Source organism: Phacochoerus africanus, chromosome 15 (assembly GCF_016906955.1).
Source record: "Phacochoerus africanus isolate WHEZ1 chromosome 15, ROS_Pafr_v1, whole genome shotgun sequence".
Lineage (NCBI taxonomy): Eukaryota > Metazoa > Chordata > Mammalia > Artiodactyla > Suidae > Phacochoerus > Phacochoerus africanus.
This window is the reverse complement of record NC_062558.1, coordinates 67,461,406-67,483,692: the sequence shown is the minus strand read 5'-3', so window position 1 is coordinate 67,483,692 and position 22,287 is coordinate 67,461,406. Positions and strand designations below refer to the sequence as shown.

The 22,287-nt window shown below is 39.9% G+C and overlaps 1 protein-coding gene across 3 annotated transcripts in view; it reads right to left on the bottom strand.

The window, feature by feature from the left end:
- NRBF2 (nuclear receptor binding factor 2) overlaps positions 1–22,287 on the bottom strand; it is a 39,550-nt gene that overhangs the window by 15,487 nt on the left and 1,776 nt on the right. For 2 of the 3 annotated variants that reach the window (XM_047761443.1, XM_047761444.1), the window contains one exon: positions 3,782–3,866. The exons of the other annotated variant lie outside the window; for it this stretch is intronic. In XM_047761443.1, the coding sequence (XP_047617399.1) occupies positions 3,782–3,866 (85 nt within the window). The remainder of the gene's footprint in view (positions 1–3,781; positions 3,867–22,287) is intronic. 3 annotated transcript variants of the gene reach the window in all.

Genomic DNA, 22,287 nt, shown 5'->3' with positions numbered 1-22,287 from the left:
TACCAATGACATTACTCAAAAGAACTAGAACAAATAATCCAAAATTTATGTGGAACAATAAAAGACCCAGAATTGCCAAAGCAATACTGAGGGTGGTGGGGGAGGACGAGGCCTAATTCTCCCAAACTTCAGACAATATTACAAAATTACAATAATAAAAATAGTGTGGTACTAACATAAAAACAGACACAGACCATTGGAAAAGAATAGAGAGCCCAAAATAAACCCACATACCTATGGTCAATTAATCTTCAACAAAGGAGACAAGAACATAATATGGGAAAGAGAGAGTCTCTTCAGCAAGTGGTACTGAGAAATTGAAACAGCTACATATATAGCAATGAAATTAGATGGAGCACACCCTCACATCATGCACAAAAATTAACTCAAAATGGAGTTCCCATTGTGGCTTGGCAGTAACAAACTCAACTACTATCCATGAGGATGCAGGTTTGAGCCCTGGCCCCACTCAGTGGGTTAAAGATCCAGTTTTGCCGTGAGCTGCATGCAGTGTAGGTCTCAAACTTGGCCTGAATCCGGCACTGCTGTGGCTGTGGCATTGGCCAGCAGCTGCAGCATAGATTCCACCCCTAGCCTAGGAACTTCCACATGTCATGGCTGTGGCCCTAAAAAGTCAAAAACAAACAAGCAAACAAACTCAAAATGGCTAAAAATTTAAACATCAGACATGACACCATGAGACTCCTAGAAGAGAATATAAGCAAAACATTCTCTGACATAAACCACAGCAATATCTTATTTGATCCACCTCCTAAAACAATGACAATAAAAACAAAAATAAACCAGTAGAGCCTAATTAAACTCAAAAGCTTTTGTAAAGCAAAGGAAACCATTAAGCAAAACAAAACAAAGAAAAAGACAACCCACAGAATGGGAGAAAATCTTTGTAAACAATTCAACTGACCAAGGCTTAATCTCCAAAACATACACAACTCATTCAACTCAGTAACAACAACAAAAAAAAACCAATCAAAAAATGGGTGGAAGGTATCTCTCACAAGCATCCTATCTTAATAAATCCATTTCTTGCCTAAAAAAAAAAAGGGTGGAAGACTTAAATAGACATTTTTCCAAGAAGCCATACAGCTAGCCAGTAGGCACATGAAAAGATGCTCAACATCACTAATTATTAGAGAAATGCAAATCAAAACTACAATGAAGTATCACCTCTCACCAATCAGAACTGCTATCATTATTAATAAAACTACAAACAACAAATGCTAGAGAGGGTTAGGAGAAAAGACAACAATCCTACACTGCTGTCAGGAATGTAAAATGGTACAACGCCAATGGAAATGAGTATGGAGGTTGCTCAGAAAACTCAGTATAGAACTACCTACCGTATCCAGCAATCCCACTCCTGGACACATATCTGAACAAAACTGTAATTCAAAAAGACACATGCAGCCCTATGTTCATCGTGACACTATTCACAACAAGACAGACAAGACAGAAAAAAAACCTAAGGCGTTCCCGTTGTGGCCCAGTGGAAATGAAATCTGACTAGCATCCATGAGGACAGGTTTGATCCCTAGTCCCACTCAGTGGGTTAAGGATCCAGCGTTGCCATGAGCAGTGGTATTACAGGTCACAGATGTGGCTCAGATCTGGCATTGCTGTGGCTGTGGCGTAGGCCAGCAGCTATAGCTCAAATTCAACCCCTACCCTGGGAACATCCGTATGCCATGGGTGAGGCCCTAAAAAAAAAAAAAAAAAAAAGACAAAAATTAAAAGTAAAAACAATCTAAATATCCATTGATAGACAAATGGATTAAGATGTGGTACACATATACAATGGAATACTACCCAGCCATAAAAAAGAACAAAATGATGTAATTCACAGGAACATGGATGCAACTAGAGATTATCACACTGATTGAAGTTAGAATGAGAAAGACAAATACCATATAATATCACTCATATGTTTAATCTAAAATATGGCACAAATGAACCTATCTACAAAAAAGAAACAGATACACATGATGCGTCCCCCCAAAGGGGGGAGGAGGACGGAGTGGGATAGACTGAGAGTTCGGGTTTTGTAGATGCAAACTATTACATTTAAAATGGATAAACGGGAGGTCCTCTTGTATAGCAGAGGGAACTATATCAAATCTACTGGGAGAGACCATAATGGAAAATAATATAAAAAAAGAATGCAGGAGTTCCCATCGTGGCGCAGTGGTTAAAGAATCCGACTAGGAACCATGAGGTTGCGGGTTCGATCTCTGCCCTTGCTCAGTGGGTTGACAATCCGGCGTTGCCGTGAGCTGTGGTGTAGGTTGCAGATGTGGCTCGGATCCTGCGTTGCTATGGCTCTGGCATAGGCTGGCAGCTGCAGCTCCGGTTAGACCCCTAGCCTGGGAACCTCCATATGCCGTGGGAGCGGCCCAAGAAATGGCAAAAAGACAAAAAAAAAAAAAAAGAATGCATACATATGTATAAATGAGTTACCTCACCATACAGCAGAGATTGGTACCACACTGTAAATCAACCAAAATTTAAAATATCAAAAAATATGTAAATATTTTTTTGTCTTTTAGGGCCACACCCACAGCACCCATTGGAGGTTCCCAAGTCAGGGGTCCAATTGGAGCTGTAGCCGCCAGCCTACACCACAGCTACAGCAATGCCAGATCTGAGCCACTTCTGTGACCTACACTAGAGCTCATAGCAACAGTGGATCTTTAACCCACTGAGCGAGGCCAGGGATCAAACCCACGTCCTCATGGATGCTAGTTGGGTTCATTAACCACTGAGCCACAACAAGAACTCCAAAAAAAAAATTTTCTTTAATAAGACTTGAAATTTTCTCTGAAAATTTCTGACTTGCAGGCAGAAATCACTAATAAAGAGGACTTATCCAAATCAGGGACCACTGTGTTGTGGCTATTTCAACAGTAAAGCAAAACAGGAGGAGCAGACTCTGTCAGCAAAAAACAGGGCTTTGATCATATTGGCCTAGGGGAAAAGGAAAGTGCCTCCCTCTAGCAAGAAGACTACAGGGTTTGCTCTAAGAAAGGCAGCCACACCAATTCTGCATACAGTACCGACACCCCCAATGATTTTAGGTTTGTAACTAAGCCAAGAGGGTACAAAACAAACCCGGAACATCTGTTTCTGAGTTCAACATATGCTAGCTTGTATGACTGGGATAAAATTAGTTGTTTGGTAAGAATCCAACAATTCTAAATTTCATACCTCAAAGAAAGCTATCAGAGGCATACTATAGACATGAATGAACAGATGAAACATTCAGAAAGGAAGCTAATGAAAGACCACAGGAAAGAATTTCATTCAATGGGTTTTTGTCTTACCAGCATCTTAGAAACAGAAACTCAGTGAAAATTAATTGGTTGTAATTAAATTAGTTATTACTTTCAGAACCCAAAATGGCTAAATATTTGAAATCTAAACTCCTCTATAATAAGATGAATTGGCAGAATCCTTGCAATCACTTTTGTCTGTGGGGATTTTCAGGCTCAGAAAGCTGTGTCCAGGCACCATTTACCAATATGACATATTCAGTCTTCACAGTTTAGAAAGACTGGGTTTAGGAGGAGCTGGAAAATCTAACACACTCACTTGAAAAATAATCCAAGCTGTGTTCCAGTGGGTCAGGAGTGTCAACCTGGTATATGGAGGGCAACAATACATCATACTCTCATGAATTTCATTTTAAATAAAGTGTTGAGAGATACTGGAAAAAAGAAATTGCCCTGAAGTTTTAGACTCAGTACTTCTTAAAAAGAGTACTCACCTGCAGCCTTTTTGTGACAAGAAATAGCCTCTTCGTATTTCCCTGCAGCTAATAAACGATCTGCTTGTCTGCTCTGTTGATGAGCCTAGAAGACAAACATTCCTGAGTTGCTCTGACTTTAAAAAAAAAAAAAAAAATCAGAAGATGACGAACAAATACTGCTGTTTGTTGCCACACATCAAACCACTACAGCTCTATCACAAACTGGGGAAATCTAGAGTTTCCTGGTGGCTCAGCAGGTTAAGGATCGGCAGTGTCACTGCTACAGCTCAAGCTGCTACTGTGGTGCAGCAGAACTTCCAAATGCTGTGGGTGCAGCCAAAAAAATACATAAATCTAGGAAAATCTAATGGGCAGGATCTGAAAGGACTGGCAACCTCTCTCAATTCTACTAATAAAGAATCAAGGTTAACACCAGGCACTAACTCCTTCAGTGACCCACATTCTTGAGAGATTAAACAAGAATTATAATCAGATTGTTACTCAAAATGTGTATTTTCTTGGTTTTTAACAAACTTCTTTCAAAATTATTTTGTGGACACTTTCACTTGTCTATATATAGTTTAAAACCTATAACCATAAAAATTACTACATAATAAAGTTCAAATTTCTCTTGTATCAAATCATTCTTCCTTTTCAACATTAAAGTTACCAGTTACTTTTTAATATTTTCATTTTTAAAAATTTTATTGAAGTACAATTGATTTACAATGTTGTGTTAATTTCTGCTGTACAGCAAAGTAATTCAGTTATATACATACACTTACCATTCTTGTTCATATTTTCTCATATAGGATATCACAGAATATTGAGAAGAGTTCCCTGTTCTATACAGCAGGTCCCTGCTGACCATCCATTCCACATACAATAGTGCTCATATGCCAATACCAAACTCCCAATCCATCCCTCTCCCACCTACCACTCCCCTTTGTTACCTTAAGCTTGTTTTTGAAGTCTAGGAGTCTGTTTCTGTTTTGTACCCAAGTTCATTTATGTCATTTTTTTAAGATTCCATATGTAAGTGTTATCATATGATATTTGTCTGTCTGATTTCACTTAGTGTAATAATCTCTAGGTCCATGCATGTTGCTGCAAATGGCATTATTTGGTTCTTTCTTATGGCTGAGTAATAATTCATTGTATATAGTATACCACATCTTCTTTATCCATTCCTCCACTGACTGGACATTTAGACTGCTTCCATGTCTTACCTATTATGAATAGTGCTGCAATGAACATTTAGTGTTCGAGTATCTGCTATTTATGTATGTGTTTGGGTTTTGTTTGTTTGTTTTTTGCTTCTTAGGGCTGCACCTGCTTCATACAGAAGTTGCCAGGTTAAGGGTCAAATTAGAACTGCAGTGGCCAGCCTACACCACAGCCACAGCAACTCAGGATCCAAGCCACGTCTGCAACCTATACCACAGCTCATGGCCAACACTGGATCCTTAACCCACTAAACAGGGTCAGGGATAGAACCCGAGTCCTAGTTGGGTTCATAACCTGCAGATCCACAAGGGGAACTCTTGCGTGTGTTGGTTTTGTTTGTTGTGTTTTGGGGGGTTTTTCTGTTGTGTTTTTTGGGGGTTTTTTTTTGTTTGTTTGGTTTTTTGGCTGCACTCACAGGCATTTGGATGTTTCAAGCCAGGGACTGAATCTGATCCACAGCTGAAACTCTAGCCGCTATAAAGTCAATGCCAGGTCCTTAACCCACTGCACCACAGTGGGAACTCCTATTTATGCTTTTTTTTTTAAGATAAAAATGTGCAGAGTTCCCACTGTGGCGCACAGGGAACTACATCCAATCACTTGGGATTGAATATGATGGAAGATAATATAAGAAAAAGAATATATCTGTATATATGACTAGGTCACTCTGCTGTACAGCAGAAATTAGCACAACAAAGTAAATCAACTATAATTTTTTAAAGAGTCATGCTCAGTGTAAAATAGAAGACAAAGGTAGGGAACAGTACAGTTCTGGCAATGCATGCTGAAATTCCATTTTTGTAAGGAAGAAGCAAGCAACACTCTTTAAAAGATTATCCCTTTCAATTGTTTCAGAGATGGAGTTCCCTGGTGGCCTAGCAGGTTAATGATCTGGTGTCGTCGCTACTGTGGCTCAGGTCACTGCTGTGCCAAGGGTTCAACCCTTGGTCTGGGAACTTCTGCATGCAACGGCCATGGCCAAAAAAGAAAATTTGAGAGTTCCCGTCATGGCTCAGTGGTTAGCGAATCCGACTAGGAACCATGAGGTTGCAGGTTCGATCTGTGGCCTTGCTCAGTGGGTTAAGGATCTGGCATTGCCGTGAGCTGTGGTGTAGGTTGCGGACTCGGCTCGGATCCTGCGTTGCTGTGGCTCTGATGTAGGCTGGTGGCAACAGCCCCAGTTAGGCCCCTAGCCTGGGAACCTCCATATGCTGTGGGAAGCGGCTCAAGATAAGGCAAAAAGAACAAAAAAAAAAAATTAAAAATTTTTTCTAAATCTCAATTTATTCCTAAAATAATAGTGGATAATAAGAAATGACTCAAGGTTTAGGAGTTCCTGTTGTGGCTCAGTGGTTAACGAATCCAACTAGGAACCATGAGGTTGCGGGTTCGATCCCTGGCCTTGCTCAGTGGGTTAAGGATCCGGCGTTGCCGTGAGCTGTGGTGTAGGCTGCAGGTGCGGCTCGGATCCCGCGTTGCTGTGGCTCTGGTGTAGGCCGGCGGCTACAGCTCCGATTGGACCCCTAGCCTGGGAACCTCCATATGCCGTGGAAGCGGCCCAAGAAATGGCAAAAAGACCAAAAAAAAAAAAAAAGAAAGAAATGACTCAAGGTTTAAAATAATTTTAACTATGGAGTCTCAGAGTTAGCAAAAAACATTTTCCTAACACCGGAGCATATATAGTACCCACAAATAGTATAAATCTTTTGAGAAAGAATGCACATGAAGAAGAAAGCTGAGTTATCATCAATATGATTTCTCTAAGGAATGTATTCTGAAAGTACAGCTAAAGCAAGTGGCACTCAATCAACAAGTTCTAGGTATGGAGAAAAAAAAAAAAAAAGGAGTGGATCTGCACATGCCTTTACCTTTCTAAGCTTTGAAAGAAGCCCTTCTCTGAAATCCCCAAGTTTTAATTGAGATATATGAACTATTTGTACATTTTGAAAATTAAGCCCTTGTTTGTCACCTCATTTGCAAATATCTCCTCCTAGTCCTTAGGCTGTCTTTCAATTCCATTTATGGTCTCCTTTGTTATGCCAAACTCTGTAAGTTTGATTAGATGTCATTTGTTTATTTTTGCTTTTATTTCTATTTCCTGGTGAGAGCGACCTAAGAAAGCATTTGTATAATTTATGTCAGAGAATGTCCTATGTTCACTTCTAGGAGTTTTAGGGTGTCCTGTCTTACATTTAAGTCTTTAAACCATTTTAAGTTTATTTTTGTGTATGATATAAGAATAAATTGTATCTAAAACATCAAAGAAACAAAAATTTCTCAAGTGCTGAGAACAAGACCTCATGGCTCTCCCAACTTTCCTAAAATCTCCCCACATAAAATCCAATCCTTGACCTCTGCCAGTTCAAGAGTTCCATCTCGTGGGTTTTTTTGGGGGGGGCTCAGGGGGGTGCACTCATGGCATATATGGAAGTTCCCAGGCTAGGGGTCAAATCAGAGCTACAGCTACAGGCCTACTCCACAGCCACAACAACACAGGATCCTTAACCCACTGAGCAAGGTGAGGGATCAAACCTGAGACCTCAGATACTACTAGGGTTCGTATCTGCTGAGCCACAACAGGAACTCCTAGTTTTAAACACACTCCTATTTTAGGTTATTTGGTGTCACAGCAATCATATTCCTTATTAAAAAATATAGGCGTTCCCGTGGTGGCTCGGCAGTAACGAACCCAATGAATATCCATAAGGATGTGAGTTTGAACCCTGGCCTTGCTCAGTGGGTTAAGGATCTGGCGTTGACATGAGCTGTGGCATAGTTTGTAGATGTGGCTCCAGAACCTGCGTTGCTGTGGCCGTGGCGTAGGCCAGTAGCTATGGCTCCAATTAGACCCCTTGCCTGGGAACTTCCATATGCTGTGGGTATGGCCCTAAAAAAAACAAACAAAAAAACCCCCAAAAAACAAGTCCTACCATGCTCCTGTTAGACATCCAGCAAATGCAGACTCTAGATAGAATCTGACTGCCTAGGTTCAAATCTCATCTTGAGCACTTATTAGACATATGAACTTGGCTTTCTTAACTTTCTGCCCAAGTTTTTTCATTTATAAAATGAGAATGTTAAAGTCTCCCCCCCGCCCCCTCCGTCATGGCGCAGCGGAAACAAATTCAACTAGGAATCATGAGGTTTCAGGTTCCATTCCTGGCCTTGCTCAGTGGGTTAAGGATCCAGCGTTGCCATGAGCTGTGATGTAGGTTGCAGACACGGCTCAGACGCCACATTGCTATGGCTGTGGCATAGACCGGCGGCTATAGCTCTGATTAGACCCCTAGCCTGGGAACCTCCATATGCCTCAGGTACAGCCTTAAAAAGCAAAAAAAAAAAAAAAGGATAATAAAAGCATTAAGTATGTACCATCATAAAGTTTAAAATACCGTTGGAGAGACTAGACTAAACTACATTTTATTTCCAACTGAAGATATTGCTCAGAAAGCTGTTTCAGTAGTAATTCTTATTTTTATTATTTATTTAGTTTGCTTTTTTAGGGCCGTACCCATGGCATATGGAAGTTCCCAGGCTAGGGGTCAAGTTGAAGCTACAGCTGCCAGCCTACACCACAGCCACAGCAACACAAGATCAGAGCCGTATCTGCGACCTACACCAACAGCTCATAGAAAAAAACGGCATCTTTTTATTTTTTTGTCTTTTTGCCTTTTCTAGGGCCGCTCCCGTGGCATATGGAGGTTCCCAGGCTAGGGGTCGAATCAGAGCTGTAGCCACTGGCCTACACCAGAGCCACAGCAACACAGGATCTCAGCTGCGTCTGTAACCTACACCACAGCTCACGGCAATGCCGGATCCTTAACCCACTGAGCAAGGCCAGGGAACAAACCTGCAACCTCATGGTTCCTAGTCGGATTTGTTAACCACTAAGCCACGATGGGAACTCCCCCCACCGTCATCTTTAACCTGGCTTCAGCATAGGGCACAACTGTGGTCCTGGATCTGATCACTGGCCTGGGCACTCCATATGCTGTAGGGTGGCCAATCAATCAATAAAAATAAATATAATGATAAATATAATGCTATTAGAAAAAGATTGCCGATGCAGCTCAGATCTGATGTTGCTATGGCTGTGGTGCAGGCCAGCAGCTATAGCTCTGATTGGACCCCTAGCCTGGGAACCTCCATATGCTGCAGGTATGACCCAAAAAGAAAAAAAAAAAAAAACCCACAGGATAGCCACAAACCTTCAATTTGTAAAAAATGCAACATCCGCAATTAGACAGGTTCAGGTCAAGTACAGATCTCCTCCTTTAGGAAGAGATAAATGAAAACTGAATTCAACCCCTAACCTGGGAACCTCCATATGCCAGGGGTGTGGCTCTAAAAGACAAAACAAAAAACAAACAAAAAAAACCCCACAAAACTTGGAATAGGAGACCCTATGAATGGGGCCTTGAAAGATGCTTAGGACATGTGGAAATGGTGGACAATCTTTCTGCCTTGGCATACAGAAAAAAAAAAAAAGACAACCAAAAAAACCTGGACAAACACCTGGAAAAGGTCTGACATTCTTGTCTCAGCTCCGGCATTAACCATCTGCAAGCTGCATGCATCAGAATAGGGTTGAGGGGGAGTTCTTGCTATGGCACATTGGGTTAAGTACCCAGTGTTCTCTCTGGCCTCCAGCGGTGGGTTAAGGATCCAGTGTTACTACAGTCGTGGCTCAGATTTGACCCCTGGCCATGAACTTCCATATGCCACAGGTGGAGCCTTCCCCAGCCCCCACCCCACACCCCACCACAAAAAATAGAATGTAACAGGATGTTCTCATCTCAGTGTCAAGGTAGCAATATCTGAGAAGTACAATAAAGCTAAGCACAATAAAATGAGCTGTGCCTGTACTAGTAAGGGGTCTGATTTTGTAATCGCAAACCTAACAAAAACCCAGGACCAGAAGGCCTCACTGATGAATTCTACCAAAACCTCAAAGAATACCAATCCCTCTCAAATTCTTCCAAAACAGAAGAGTAGAGAACACTTCCAAATGATTTTACAAGGCCAGCATCACCTCAATACCAAAGCAGACAAGACCACACACACAAAAAGACAAACCTACAGGCCATTATTCCTGATGAACTCTTGTTCATCATACAAAAATCCTCAGTGGAGTTCCCATTGTGTCTCAGCAGGTTCAGTACCCAACATAGTACCCATGAGGATGCAGGTTCGACCCCTGGCCTCACTCAGTGGGTTAAGTATCTGGTGTTGCCACAAGCTACAGCATACAGCTGCAGCTCCAACTTGACTCTAGCCTGAAGGTGTGGCCATAAAAATAAAAAAAATAAAAATGACAACAAAAAACCCCCAAAACTCTCAGTAAAATGCTGGCAAATGATTTCAAAATCACACTGAAAGGATTGATACACCATAATCAAGTGAGATTTATCCTAGGGAATACAAGATGGTTTAACAAATCAAACTGATCCGAAAATCAATGTGATGCCACATTAACAAAAAGAGGGGAGTTTATTTTGGTACAGTGGTTTAAGGATCTGGCATTGCCACAGCTGTGACATAGGTCATAGCTGCAGCTTAGATTTGATCCCTGGCATGGGAACTTCCATATACAACAAGTAAGACCATAAAAAGAAAAATCCCATTTACAATTGAATTAAAAAATAGTTAGGAATAAATTTAACCAAAGAGATTAATGACCTGTACATAAAAACTACTAAGTTGTTAATGAAATAGATAGGAAGAATTAGCATGTAAAATGTACAGGAATTCCCATGGTGGCTCAGTGGTTAACAAACACAACTAGTATCCATGAGGACTCGGGTTTGATCCCTGGCCTCGATCAGTGGGTTTAAGGATCCCACGTTGCTGTGGCTGTGTGCTAGGGCTCCAATTCGACCCCTACCCTGGGACCCTCCATATGCCGTGGGTGTGGCCCTAAAGACAAATAATTAAAATAAAATAAATGAAATAAAATGTCCATATTACCCAAAACAATAATCAGATTCAATACAATTTCTTTATACACACACACACACACACACATATATATATATATATATTTTTTGTCTTTTTGCCTTTTCTAGAGCCACTCCCACAGCACATGGAGGTTCCCAGGCTAATCAGAGCTGTAGCCATCGGCCTATGCCAGAGCCACAGCAACGCTGGATCTGAGCCGCGTCTGCAACCTACACCACAGCTCACGGCAACGCCAGATCCTTAACCCACTGAGCAAGGGCAGGGATCAAACCCATAACCTCGTGGTTCCTAGTCAGATTCGTTAACCACTGAGCCACGACAGGAACTCCTCAATGCAATTTCTATCAAAATCTAATGGCCTTTCTCACAGAAAGAGAAACAATCCTAAAATTTGTCTGGAAACACAGAAGACCACCAAACAGCAAAAGCAACCTTGAAGAACAAAGCTGGAGGCTATCTTACAAAGCTATAGTAATCAAAATAACATAACACATAACATAAAAATAGACACAAAGACCAGTGGAACAGGAACTGTATTCAATATCCTATAATAAACTGTAATGGGAAAAATATGAAAATGAATGTATATTATACATACACATATAAATGAATCCCTTTGCTATACACATCAGAAACTAACAAAATATTATAAATCAAGTAGACTCCAAAAAAATTAAAAAAAAAAAAAAACACACCAATAGAACAGAATAGAGCCTAGGAGTCCCCTGGTGGCCTAGTGGTTAAGGATCCAGCACTGTCACTACTGTGTGGTGTGGGTTCACCCCCTGGCCGGGTAACAGGCATGCCTCAGGCACACCCAAGGAGAAAAAAAAAAAAGCCTCAAAATGAATTAAAGACTTGAACATAAATCCTAAAACCATAAAACTCTCAAAGAAAACAGTCAGAAAGTGCTTTGACATAGTTCTTAGAGATAATTTTTTAATTGATACTAAAAGCAACAAAAGCAAAAATAATTAAGTGGGGCTACATCAAACTAAAAAGTGTGTGCACAGCAGAGGAAATTATCAACAAAACAAAAAAAGGGAACCTACCAGATAGAAAATATATGCGAACCACACATCTGATAAGGGGATAATATCCAAAATAACATAAAAAATTCTCACAAATAAACAGCAAAAAAAAAAAAAAAAAAGAGGGAGTTCCCATCGTGGCGCAGTGGTTAATGAATCCGACTAGGAACCACGAGGTTGCGGGTTCGATCCCTGCCCTTGCTCAGTGGGTTAAGGATCTGGCGTTGCCGTGAGCTGTGGTGTAGGTTGCAGACCGCGGCTCGGATCTGGCTGTGATGTAGGCTGGTGGCTATGGCTCCGATTCGACCCCTAGCCTGGGAACTTCCATATGCCGCAGGAGCAGCCCAAGAAATGGCAAAAAGACAAAAAAAAAAAAAAAAACTAACTAGACAACAAACAGGCAGAGGATCTGAACAGACATTTTTCCAAAGATATACAAATGGCCAACAGGTATTTGAAAACATGCTCACTGCTTAATTTCACTTAATTTTAGGGAAAAGCAAATAAATCAAAACCACAATGAGCTATCACCTCATATATACTAGAATGGCTATTATCAAAAAGATAAGAAATAACAAGTGTGGGCACAATTCCAGGAGGCACACCCATAATGCAGCAGCTTTGTATACACTTAAGTACATGTGTACTGGCCATTATGTAAAAATTTCTCATTGTGGATCACAGTCAAAACAAATGGGCAAAAAACTGATCTAACAGAAAGATTAGGTATTTTACTTAGAATCAATCTTGCTTTCATATCTATCACCACTTACTCTGCAGTTCAAAGTTGTTATCCATAAAATGGGTGAATATTTCATACAGCTAAGAAAACAAGAAATAATATATTTAAGTGCCTGATGTCAATCCCAGCACTAAGTTAACTATTGCTAAGTCTTAGTGCTCTACTGCCCTCCCCAAAGCACTTCCGTTAAGCTTAGAATGGCTTGTGACAGGATAAAATTTTCCTTGTTGTTTTTCAAGGCAACAAATCAGTATGGTCCAAACAGCTTTTTTTTTTTTTTTTTTTAAACCTTTAAGATTTTTTTGCCAATATAACTAACATGGAATAGTTACAAAGACCCCATATGGCCAGACTTTGGACCATATCTTATTCCTTTTCTTAGATGAGACTAACTGACCACTCTAAAGATCAGTTTCTCAACAAACATATTCTCAGCATCCTTAAAAGGGCCAAATACATAGAATACAATTGTGGTCATACAGTCACACGGACCCTATCCTTCCAATGTGCAGAGTAGGTAAGCAAAGCATGAGCAACATGGTCATGTGTAAATTAAAGTGTGACATCACTTTCCAAATAGGCTGCAAAAAAATTGAAGAACTACAAGTTTTGACATTTGCTACCAGCACTCACACACACTGCCAAAACTAAATGTATAGAAAAAAATGACTAAACATATGCTATGTAGTTTTATGTTACAATCTTTCCATATTAAAAATTTACAAAAAAGATGCATGAAACAGAACTTAGAGTTCAAAAACTATTTTCCCCTGCTTAATGTAAAAACAATTTATACTATTGTTCTTTTGACCAACTTCAAAAGCAAGAAAATTAGAATAGGATACTTGTACTATATACTAAGATGACTAATTCAAACTGATCTTTCATATTTTAAAAATCACTATGAAGAAATAAGCCTAAGCGCCCTTACTGAAAACCTAACATACAAGAAGCAATAACAGGAGTTGCCCTGTGGCTCAGTGGATTAAGATATGGCATTGCCACTGCTGGGATTCTGGTCACTGCTATAGGGTGGGGTTGAACCCTGGCAGGGAAAATTCACATGATTTGAGTATGGCCAAAACAAAAACAAAAACCAAAAAAAGAGCAGCAGCACTAATTACTGATATAGAATCTAAAGTTCAATATGAATAAGGAATATACTAAAGTGAAAATTCTAAGTATATTAATGAAGAAGTGTCACTAGAAAGAAGTTATGAAATCAAAATAAGATGTGGCCTATAATGGGGAGTTCCCTTTATGGCTCAGAAGTTAACAAATCCAACTAGGATCCATGAGGATGTGGGTTTGATCCCTGGCCTCGCTCAGTAGGCTAAGGATCTGGCATAGCTATGAGCTGTGGTATAGGTTGCACATGCAGCTCAGATCCTGTTTTGCTGTGGCTGTGGCACAGGCCGGTAGCTGTAGCTCCAATTTGACCCCTAACCTGGGAACTTCCATGCGCTGCATTTCTGGCCAAAAAAAAAAAGGTGGTCTGGTCTATAACGTATTTGAATCACTGATCTAACTATATAATTTCTCTCTGTCTAGGCCTATTTATCTGTAAAACTGGGAGTAGTTCTTACTAAATTCCAAAGTTGCTCCGAAGACACATGATCAGAAATCTAGGTACTATAAGTCCTTATGCAATCAATTTGGACTACACTCTGATGTCATTAGAAAAAGCTTTCATATGAGATTTTCTTTCCTTTTTTTTTTTTTTTTTAAGGACCGCACCTGCGGCATATGAAGTTCCCAGGCTAGAGGCTGAATCAGAGCTGCAGCTGCCAGCCTACACCACAGCCACGGCCACATGGGATTTGAGCTCCACCACAGCTCACTGCAACACCAGATCCTTAACCCACTGAGCAAGGCCAGGGATCAAACCCGCATTCTCAGAGATCCTAGTTGGATTAATTTCCACTGAGCCACAACAGGAACTCCTAATGGAATTTTCAAAGGCACTCAAAATCACAGCATTGAGAAGTATTACTCATGTTGAGTCAATTGGATACTACACTGGTTATCTGCTGACACAAAAGAACGACAGTCTTTTAATAATGTCATTCATAGCAACATGGATAGACCTACAGATTATCATGCAAAGTGAAGTCTGTCAGAGGAAGATAAATCATATAATATCACTTATATGTGGAATCTTAAAAAAATGATATATTTATAAAATGAACTAATTTATAAAACAGAGAGAGACTCCCAGACATGCAACCCAATGTTAATAGTGGCATTATTTACAACTGCCAAGACATGGAAGCAACATAAGTGTCCACCAACAGATGAATGGATAAAGATGTGATGTGTGTGTGTGTGTGATTATATTCACACACACACACACACACACACAAACACACACACACACAAGGATACTACTCGGCCATAAAAAAAATAAATTTTGCCATTTGCAACAACATGGATGGACTCAGAAAGTATAATGCTAAGTAAAATAAGTGAGATAGAGAAAGACAGACACTGTATGACATCTTTTCATTATATGTGAAATCTAAAAAATAAAACAAATGAATATAACAAAGAAAGAGACTCACAGACATAGAGAACAAATTAGTGGTTTACCAGTGGAGAGAGGGTAGAGGAAGGGGCAATTAAAGGATATAGGACTAATAGGTACAAACTATGCATAAAATAAATAAGCTACAAGGACATACAGTACAGCACAGGGGAGGGGGAGAGGTGGAAATCAGTCTTCTAAAGCTGAGTGACAGGGATTCAGAGACGAAACAGCAGACTAGAAGGACTCCAGCTCACCTCCCCTCACAAAAACACCAAAGTTACAACTAACTGCTAAACAATCATCAACAAAATAGACTGGAAGCTACCAAAAAAGATATCCTACACCCAAAGACAAAGAAGCCACAATGAGAGTAAAAATGCAGGATACTGGAAATGCACTTGCAATTAAGAGATCAGCAACTAAAAAAAATCTTGTGTGTGTGTATATATACACATATATACACACATATATATGTATGTATGTATGTGTGTGTATGTATGTATATGTATGTATGTATATATATGTGTGTGTGTATATATAGTGACGGCTATATCAAAACCACATGCTAAGTGCAAACCAAAAATTTATAATAGGTACACAAATTAAAAAAAAGCAATCCAAACACAACACTAAAGATAGTCATCAAACCACAAAGAAAGAAGGGAAGAAAGAAGATGAACAAAAATTCAAAACAATTAACAAAATGGCATTAAGAACATACAAATCAATAATTACCTTAAATGTTAATGGACTAAATGCTCCAACCAAAAGACACAGACTGGCTAAATGAATACAAAAACAAGACCCATTTACAAACTGAAAGTGAGAGGATGGAAGAAGGTATTCCATGCAAATGGAAATCAAAAGAAAAGTGGAGTAGCAATATTCATATCAGACAAAACAGGCTTTAAAATAAAGATGGTTACAAGAGACAAAGGACATTACATAATAACCAAGGATCAATCTAAGAAGATACAATAATTGTAAATATGTATGCACCCAACATAGGAGCACCTCAATATGTAAGGCAATTGCTAACAGCCATAAAAGGAGAAATGGACAATAACACAATAGTGAGGGACTTTAACATCCCACTTACAGCAATGGACATTATCCAGACAGAAAATCAACAAGGAAACAAAGGACTTAAATGAGGCATTAGACCAAATGGATATAATAGATATTTACAAAACATTCCATCTGAAAGCAGCAGAATACACAGTCTTCTCAAGCACACATGGAACATTCTCTAGGACAGATCACATTCCGGACCACAAATCAAGCCTTGGTAAATTTAAGAAAACTGAAATCACATCAGGCATCTTTTTTTACCACAACACAATAAAACTAGAAATCAACAAGAAAACTGCAAAAAACACAAACGTGTGGAGACTAAACAATATGCTGCAAAACAACCAATGGATCACTGATGAAACCAAAGAGGAAATCAAACAGTATCTAGAAACAAATGAAAACAAACAAACAAAAAAACAATGATCCAAAAACCTATGGGATACAGCAAAAGCAGTTCTAAGAGGAAAGTTTACAGCAATAACAAGGTTACCTCAGGAAACAAGAAAAATCTCAAACAAACTAACCTTACAACTAATGCAACCAGAGAAAGAACAAACAAAACCCAAAATTAGAAGGAAAGAAACCATAAAGATCAAAGCAGAAACAAAAAGAAATGAAGAAAACAACAGAAAAGATCAATGAAATTAAAACTTGGTTCTTTTAAAAGATGAACAAAATTGATAAACCCTTAGCCAGACTCATTAAGAAAAAAAGGGAGAGGGCTCAAATCAATAAAATTAGAAATGAAAAAGTTGCAATGGGCATCTCAGAAATACAACAGATCATAAGAGACTACTACAAGCAACTATATGGCAATAAAATGGACAACCTAGAAAAAATGGACAAATTCTTGGAAAGGTACAATCTTCCAAGACTGAACCACAAAGAAATAGAAAAGATGAACAGGCCAATCACAAGTACCAAAATTGAAACTGTGATTAAAAAACTTCCAGAGGAATTTCCCATCCTGGCATAGCAGAAACGAATCCGACTAGTACCATGGCGTTGCAGGGTTCGATCCCTAGCCCTACTCATTGGGATAAGGATCCAGTGAGCTGTGGTGTAGGCCAGAGACACAGCTCAGATCTGGTGTTGCTGTGGCTGTGGTGTAGGCCAGCAGCTGTAGCTCTAATTAGACTCCTAGCCTTGGAACCTCCATATGCCATGGGTGCGGCCCTAAAAAAGACAAAAAAAAAATTTCTGGGGAGTTCCTGTCATGGCTCATTGGTTAACAAATCTGAATACATCCATGAATACACAGGTTCAATCCCTGGCCTTGCTCAGTGCGTTAAGGATCTGGTGTTGCTGTGAGCTGTGGTCACAGATGCGGCTCGGATCCCACATTGGTGTGGCCGTAAAAGGCAAAAAACAAAAACAAAACTTCCAGGAGTTCCCATTGTGGCTCAGCAGGTTACAAACCCAGCTAGTATGCATGAGGATGTGGGTTAGAACCCCAGCCTCACTCAGTGGGTTAAGGATCCAGCACTACTGTGAGCTGTGGTATAGGTCACAGATGCAGCTCACATCTGGAATTGTTGTGGTGTTGTGCAGGCCAGCAGCTGCAACTCTGATTTGACCCCCTAGCCTGGGAACTTCCATATGCTGAGGGCATGGCCCTAAAAAGCAAAAATTAAAAAATAAAAAAAGCAGAAGTCCAGGACCAAATGGCTTCACAGTCCATCAAACATTTACAGAAGAGTTAATACTTATCCTTCCGAAAATATTTCAAAAAATTGCAGAGGAAGGAACTCTCCCAAACTCATTCTATGAGGCCACCATCATGCTGATACTAAAAAAACACAATGACCAAAAAAAGAAAGTTACAGTCCAATATCACTGATGAGTCCAATATCACTGATGAACACCAACGCAAAAAATCCTCAATAAAATATCAGCAAATCGAATCCAACAATACATTAAAAGGATCATACACCATGATCAAGTGGGATTTATCCAAGGAATGCAAGGATTTTTCAAAATCAATCACTGTGATATACAACATGAACAAATTGGAATAAAAAACATGATCATTCAACAGATACAGAGTTCCTGTCGTGGTGCAGGAGAAATGAATCTGACTAGGAACCATGAGGTTGTGAGTTCGATCCCTGGCCTCACTCAGTGGGTTAAGGATCAGGAGTTGACGTGAACTGTGGTGTAGGTCAAGGATGTGGCTCAGATCCCACGTTGCTGTGGCTGTGGCATAGGCTGGCGGCTACAGCTCCGATTAGACCCCTAGCCTAGGAACGTCCATATGCCATGGGTGCAGCACTAAAAAAGCCAAAAACAAAAAAAAACAAACAAAAAAAACAGAATATACTTTGTGGAGTTCCCGTCATGGCTCAGTGGTTAACAAATCCAACTAGGAACCATGAGGTTGCAGGTCTGATCCCTGATCTTGCTCAGTGGGTTTAGGATCCGGCATTGCCATGAGCTGTGGTGTGGGTCACAGAAACAGCTCGGATCTAGCATTGCTGTGGCTCTGGCATAGGCCAGCAGCTACAGCTCCAATTGGACCCCTAGCCTGGGAACCTCTATATGCCACGGGAGCAGCCCCAGAAAAGGCAAAAAAACAAAAAAGGAAAAAGAAAAAACAAAAACAGATGCAGAAAAAGCTTTTGACAAAATCCAGCACCCATTTATGATAAAAACCCACCAGAAAGTGGGCACACAGGGAACATACCTCAGCATAATAAAGACCATACACAACAAATTTACAGCCAACATCATTCTCAATAGTGAAAAGCTGAAAGAATTTCCACCAAATCAAGAACAAGACAAAGATGTCCACTCTCACAACTTGTGTTCAACATAGTTTTGGAAGTCCTAGCCACAGGAGTCAGAGAAGAAAAATAAAAGGAATTCAAATTGAAGAAGAAATAAAACTATCACTGTTTATAGATGACATGATACTATACATAGAAAATCCTAAAAATGCTACCAGAAAACTATTAGAGCTCATCAATGAATTCCATAAAGTTGCAGGATACAAAATTAATCCACAGAAATCTATGGAAATACAAAACACACTGAAGAGCCAAAGCAATCTTGAGAAAGAAAAAGAGGTGAAGGAATCAGACTCCCTGACTTCAGACTACACAACAAAGCTGGTCAACAAATCAGTATGGCACTGGCACAAAAACAGACATATAGATCAATGGAACAAAATAAAGCCCAGAAATAAATCCACACACCCACCTACAGTCAACTAATCTACAACGAAGGAGGCAAGAATACATAATGGAGAAAAAAAGAGTCTCTTCAATAGTGATCCTGGGAAAACTGGACAGCTACATGTAAAAGAATGAAATTAGTAGTTCCCGTCATATTCGTCAGCAGAAACGAATCTGACTAAGAACCATGGGGTTGCAGGCTCAATCTTTGGTCTCACTCAGTGGGTTAAGGATCTGACGTTGCTGTAGCTATGGTGTAGGCTGGCAGCTGTAGCTCTGGTTCAACCCCTAGCCTGGGAACCTCCATGTGCCTTGGGTGCTGTCCTAAAAGCAAAAAAAAAAAAGAAGAAAATTTGAACACTCCCAGAGTTCCCGTCATGGCACAGGGGAAACAAATCCGACTAGGAATCATGAGGTTTCGGGTTCGATCCCTGGCTTTGCTCAGTGGGTTAAGGATCTGGCATTGCTGTGGTTCTGGCGTAGGCTGGCAGCTACAGCTCCAATTAGACCCCTAGCCTGAGAACCTCCATATGCGTCAGGTGCGGTCCTAAAAGACAAAAAAGACCAAAAAGAAATTAGAACACTCCTTAACAAAAATAAACTCAAAATGGATTAAACACCTAAATATAAGGCTGGATACTATAAAACTCTTAAAGGAAAACACAGGCCGAACACTCTCTGACATAAACCATGGCACTATCTTTTCATAAACCTCCTAGAGTAATTACAATAAAACAAACAAAAAAAAAGTGGGACCTAATTAAAAGTTTTTGCATACAGCAAAGGAAACCTTAAACAAAACAACCCACAGAATGGGAGAAAATATCTGCAAATGAAGCAACTAACAATGGATTAATGACCAAAATATACAAACAACTCATACAGTTCAATACCAAAAAAACAACCCAATCAAAAAATGGGCACATGGTCCTAACAGACATCTCTCCAAAGTAGACATGCAGATGGGCAAAAACACATGAAAAGATGCTCAACATCACTAATTATGAGAAATGCCAATCAAAACTACTATGAGGCATCACCTCACATCAGCCAAAATGACCATCATTAAAAAGCCCACAAACAATAAATGCTAGAGAGGGTGTGGAGAAAAGGGAACCCTCTTATACAGAATTGGTGGGAATGTAAATTGGTACAACTGCTTGGAAAACAGTATGGAGTTCCTTAATTTAAAAAATCTAGGAGTTCCCATGGTGGCACAGTGGTTAACAAATCCAACTGGGAACCATGAGGTTTCAGGTTTGATTCCTGGCCTTGCTCAGTGGGTTAAGGATCCGGCGTTGCCACGAGCCGTGGTGTAGGTTGCAGATGCGGCTCGGATCCCAAGTTGCTCTGGCTCTGGTGTAGGCTGGTGGCTACAGATCCAATTCGACCCCTAGCCTGGGAACCTCCATATGCTGTGGGAGCAGCCCAAGAAATGACAAAAAGACAAAAAATAAAATAATAAAAAAAAAACAATAAAAAATTTAAAAAATAAAAACAAGAGTTCCCACTGTGGCTCAGGAGTAACAAACCAGACTAGTTTCCATGAGGATGAGGGTTTGATGCCTGGCCCTGCTCAGTCGGTTAAGGATCTGGCATTGCCGCAAGCTATAGCATAGGTCCCAGATGCATTCAGATCCAGTGTTGCTGTGACGGTGGTATAGGCTGGCAGCTGCAGCTCCAACTCAACCCCTAGCCTGAGAACTTCCATATCCATATGCCTTGAGTGCATTAAAAAAAAAAAAAAAACCTAAAAACACAACTACCATTTGATCCAGCAATACCACTCTGGGACATCTATCCAGAGAAAACCCCAATCTGAAAAGATAAATGCACCCCAATGTTCACTGGGGCACTGTTCACAATAGCCAAAACATGGAAGCAACCTAAACGTCCATCAACAGAGAAATGGATAAAGATGTAGTACATATATATGTGATGGAATATTACTCAACCATAAAAAAGAATGAAATGCCATTCACAGCAACATGGATGAGCCTAGAGATTATCACACAAAGTGAAGTTAGTCAGACAATGGAAAACAATCATCATATGACATCACCTATATGTGGAATCTAAAAAAGGATACAAATAAACTTACATGAAGAACTGAAACAGACTTTGGAAACAGATTTATGGTTACCAAAGGTAGTAGGGAGGGATGGGCTAGGGGTTTAGGACTGGCGTATGCACACTGTTGTATATGGAATGACTGGCCAATGGGGACCTGCTGTATAGCACATGAAACTCTATCCAATATTCTGTGATCTGTATGGGAAAAGAATCTGAAAAAGAATGGATGTGTAAACATGTATAACTGAATTACTTTGTTGCAGGAATTATCACAACACTGTAAATCAACTATACCTCAATAAAACTTTTAAAAATGGAAAAAAAAAAGAAATATGAAAAAAAAAAAACCTGGGTGACAACAAATTCAGAGGCCTGTCATTGGTACTCAGCAGCACAGTCAAATGATTCAAGTAAACGTTAATCTCTATTCCGATGTCATCATGCATTAAACAGCCAGGGTAGAACTCAGATCTTTCAAATCTCAAATGGTTTAAGAATTCGAGATGTCAAATTTCTGATATTTGTCCACATAAATGTTATGGCTGGGTTATGCTAGCCTCCTTAACAAGACTATTCAAAATTCTCTATAAAAAGATAATACCATTGCCAAGATTTAACCAACTTTTCCTAAACTGGATTCTGCTGCTCCATCTACAACTGTCATACAGTTCCAGTCTTTTCAAAAGCTACCACACACTAGTGGGGCACTTGGCTGGGGT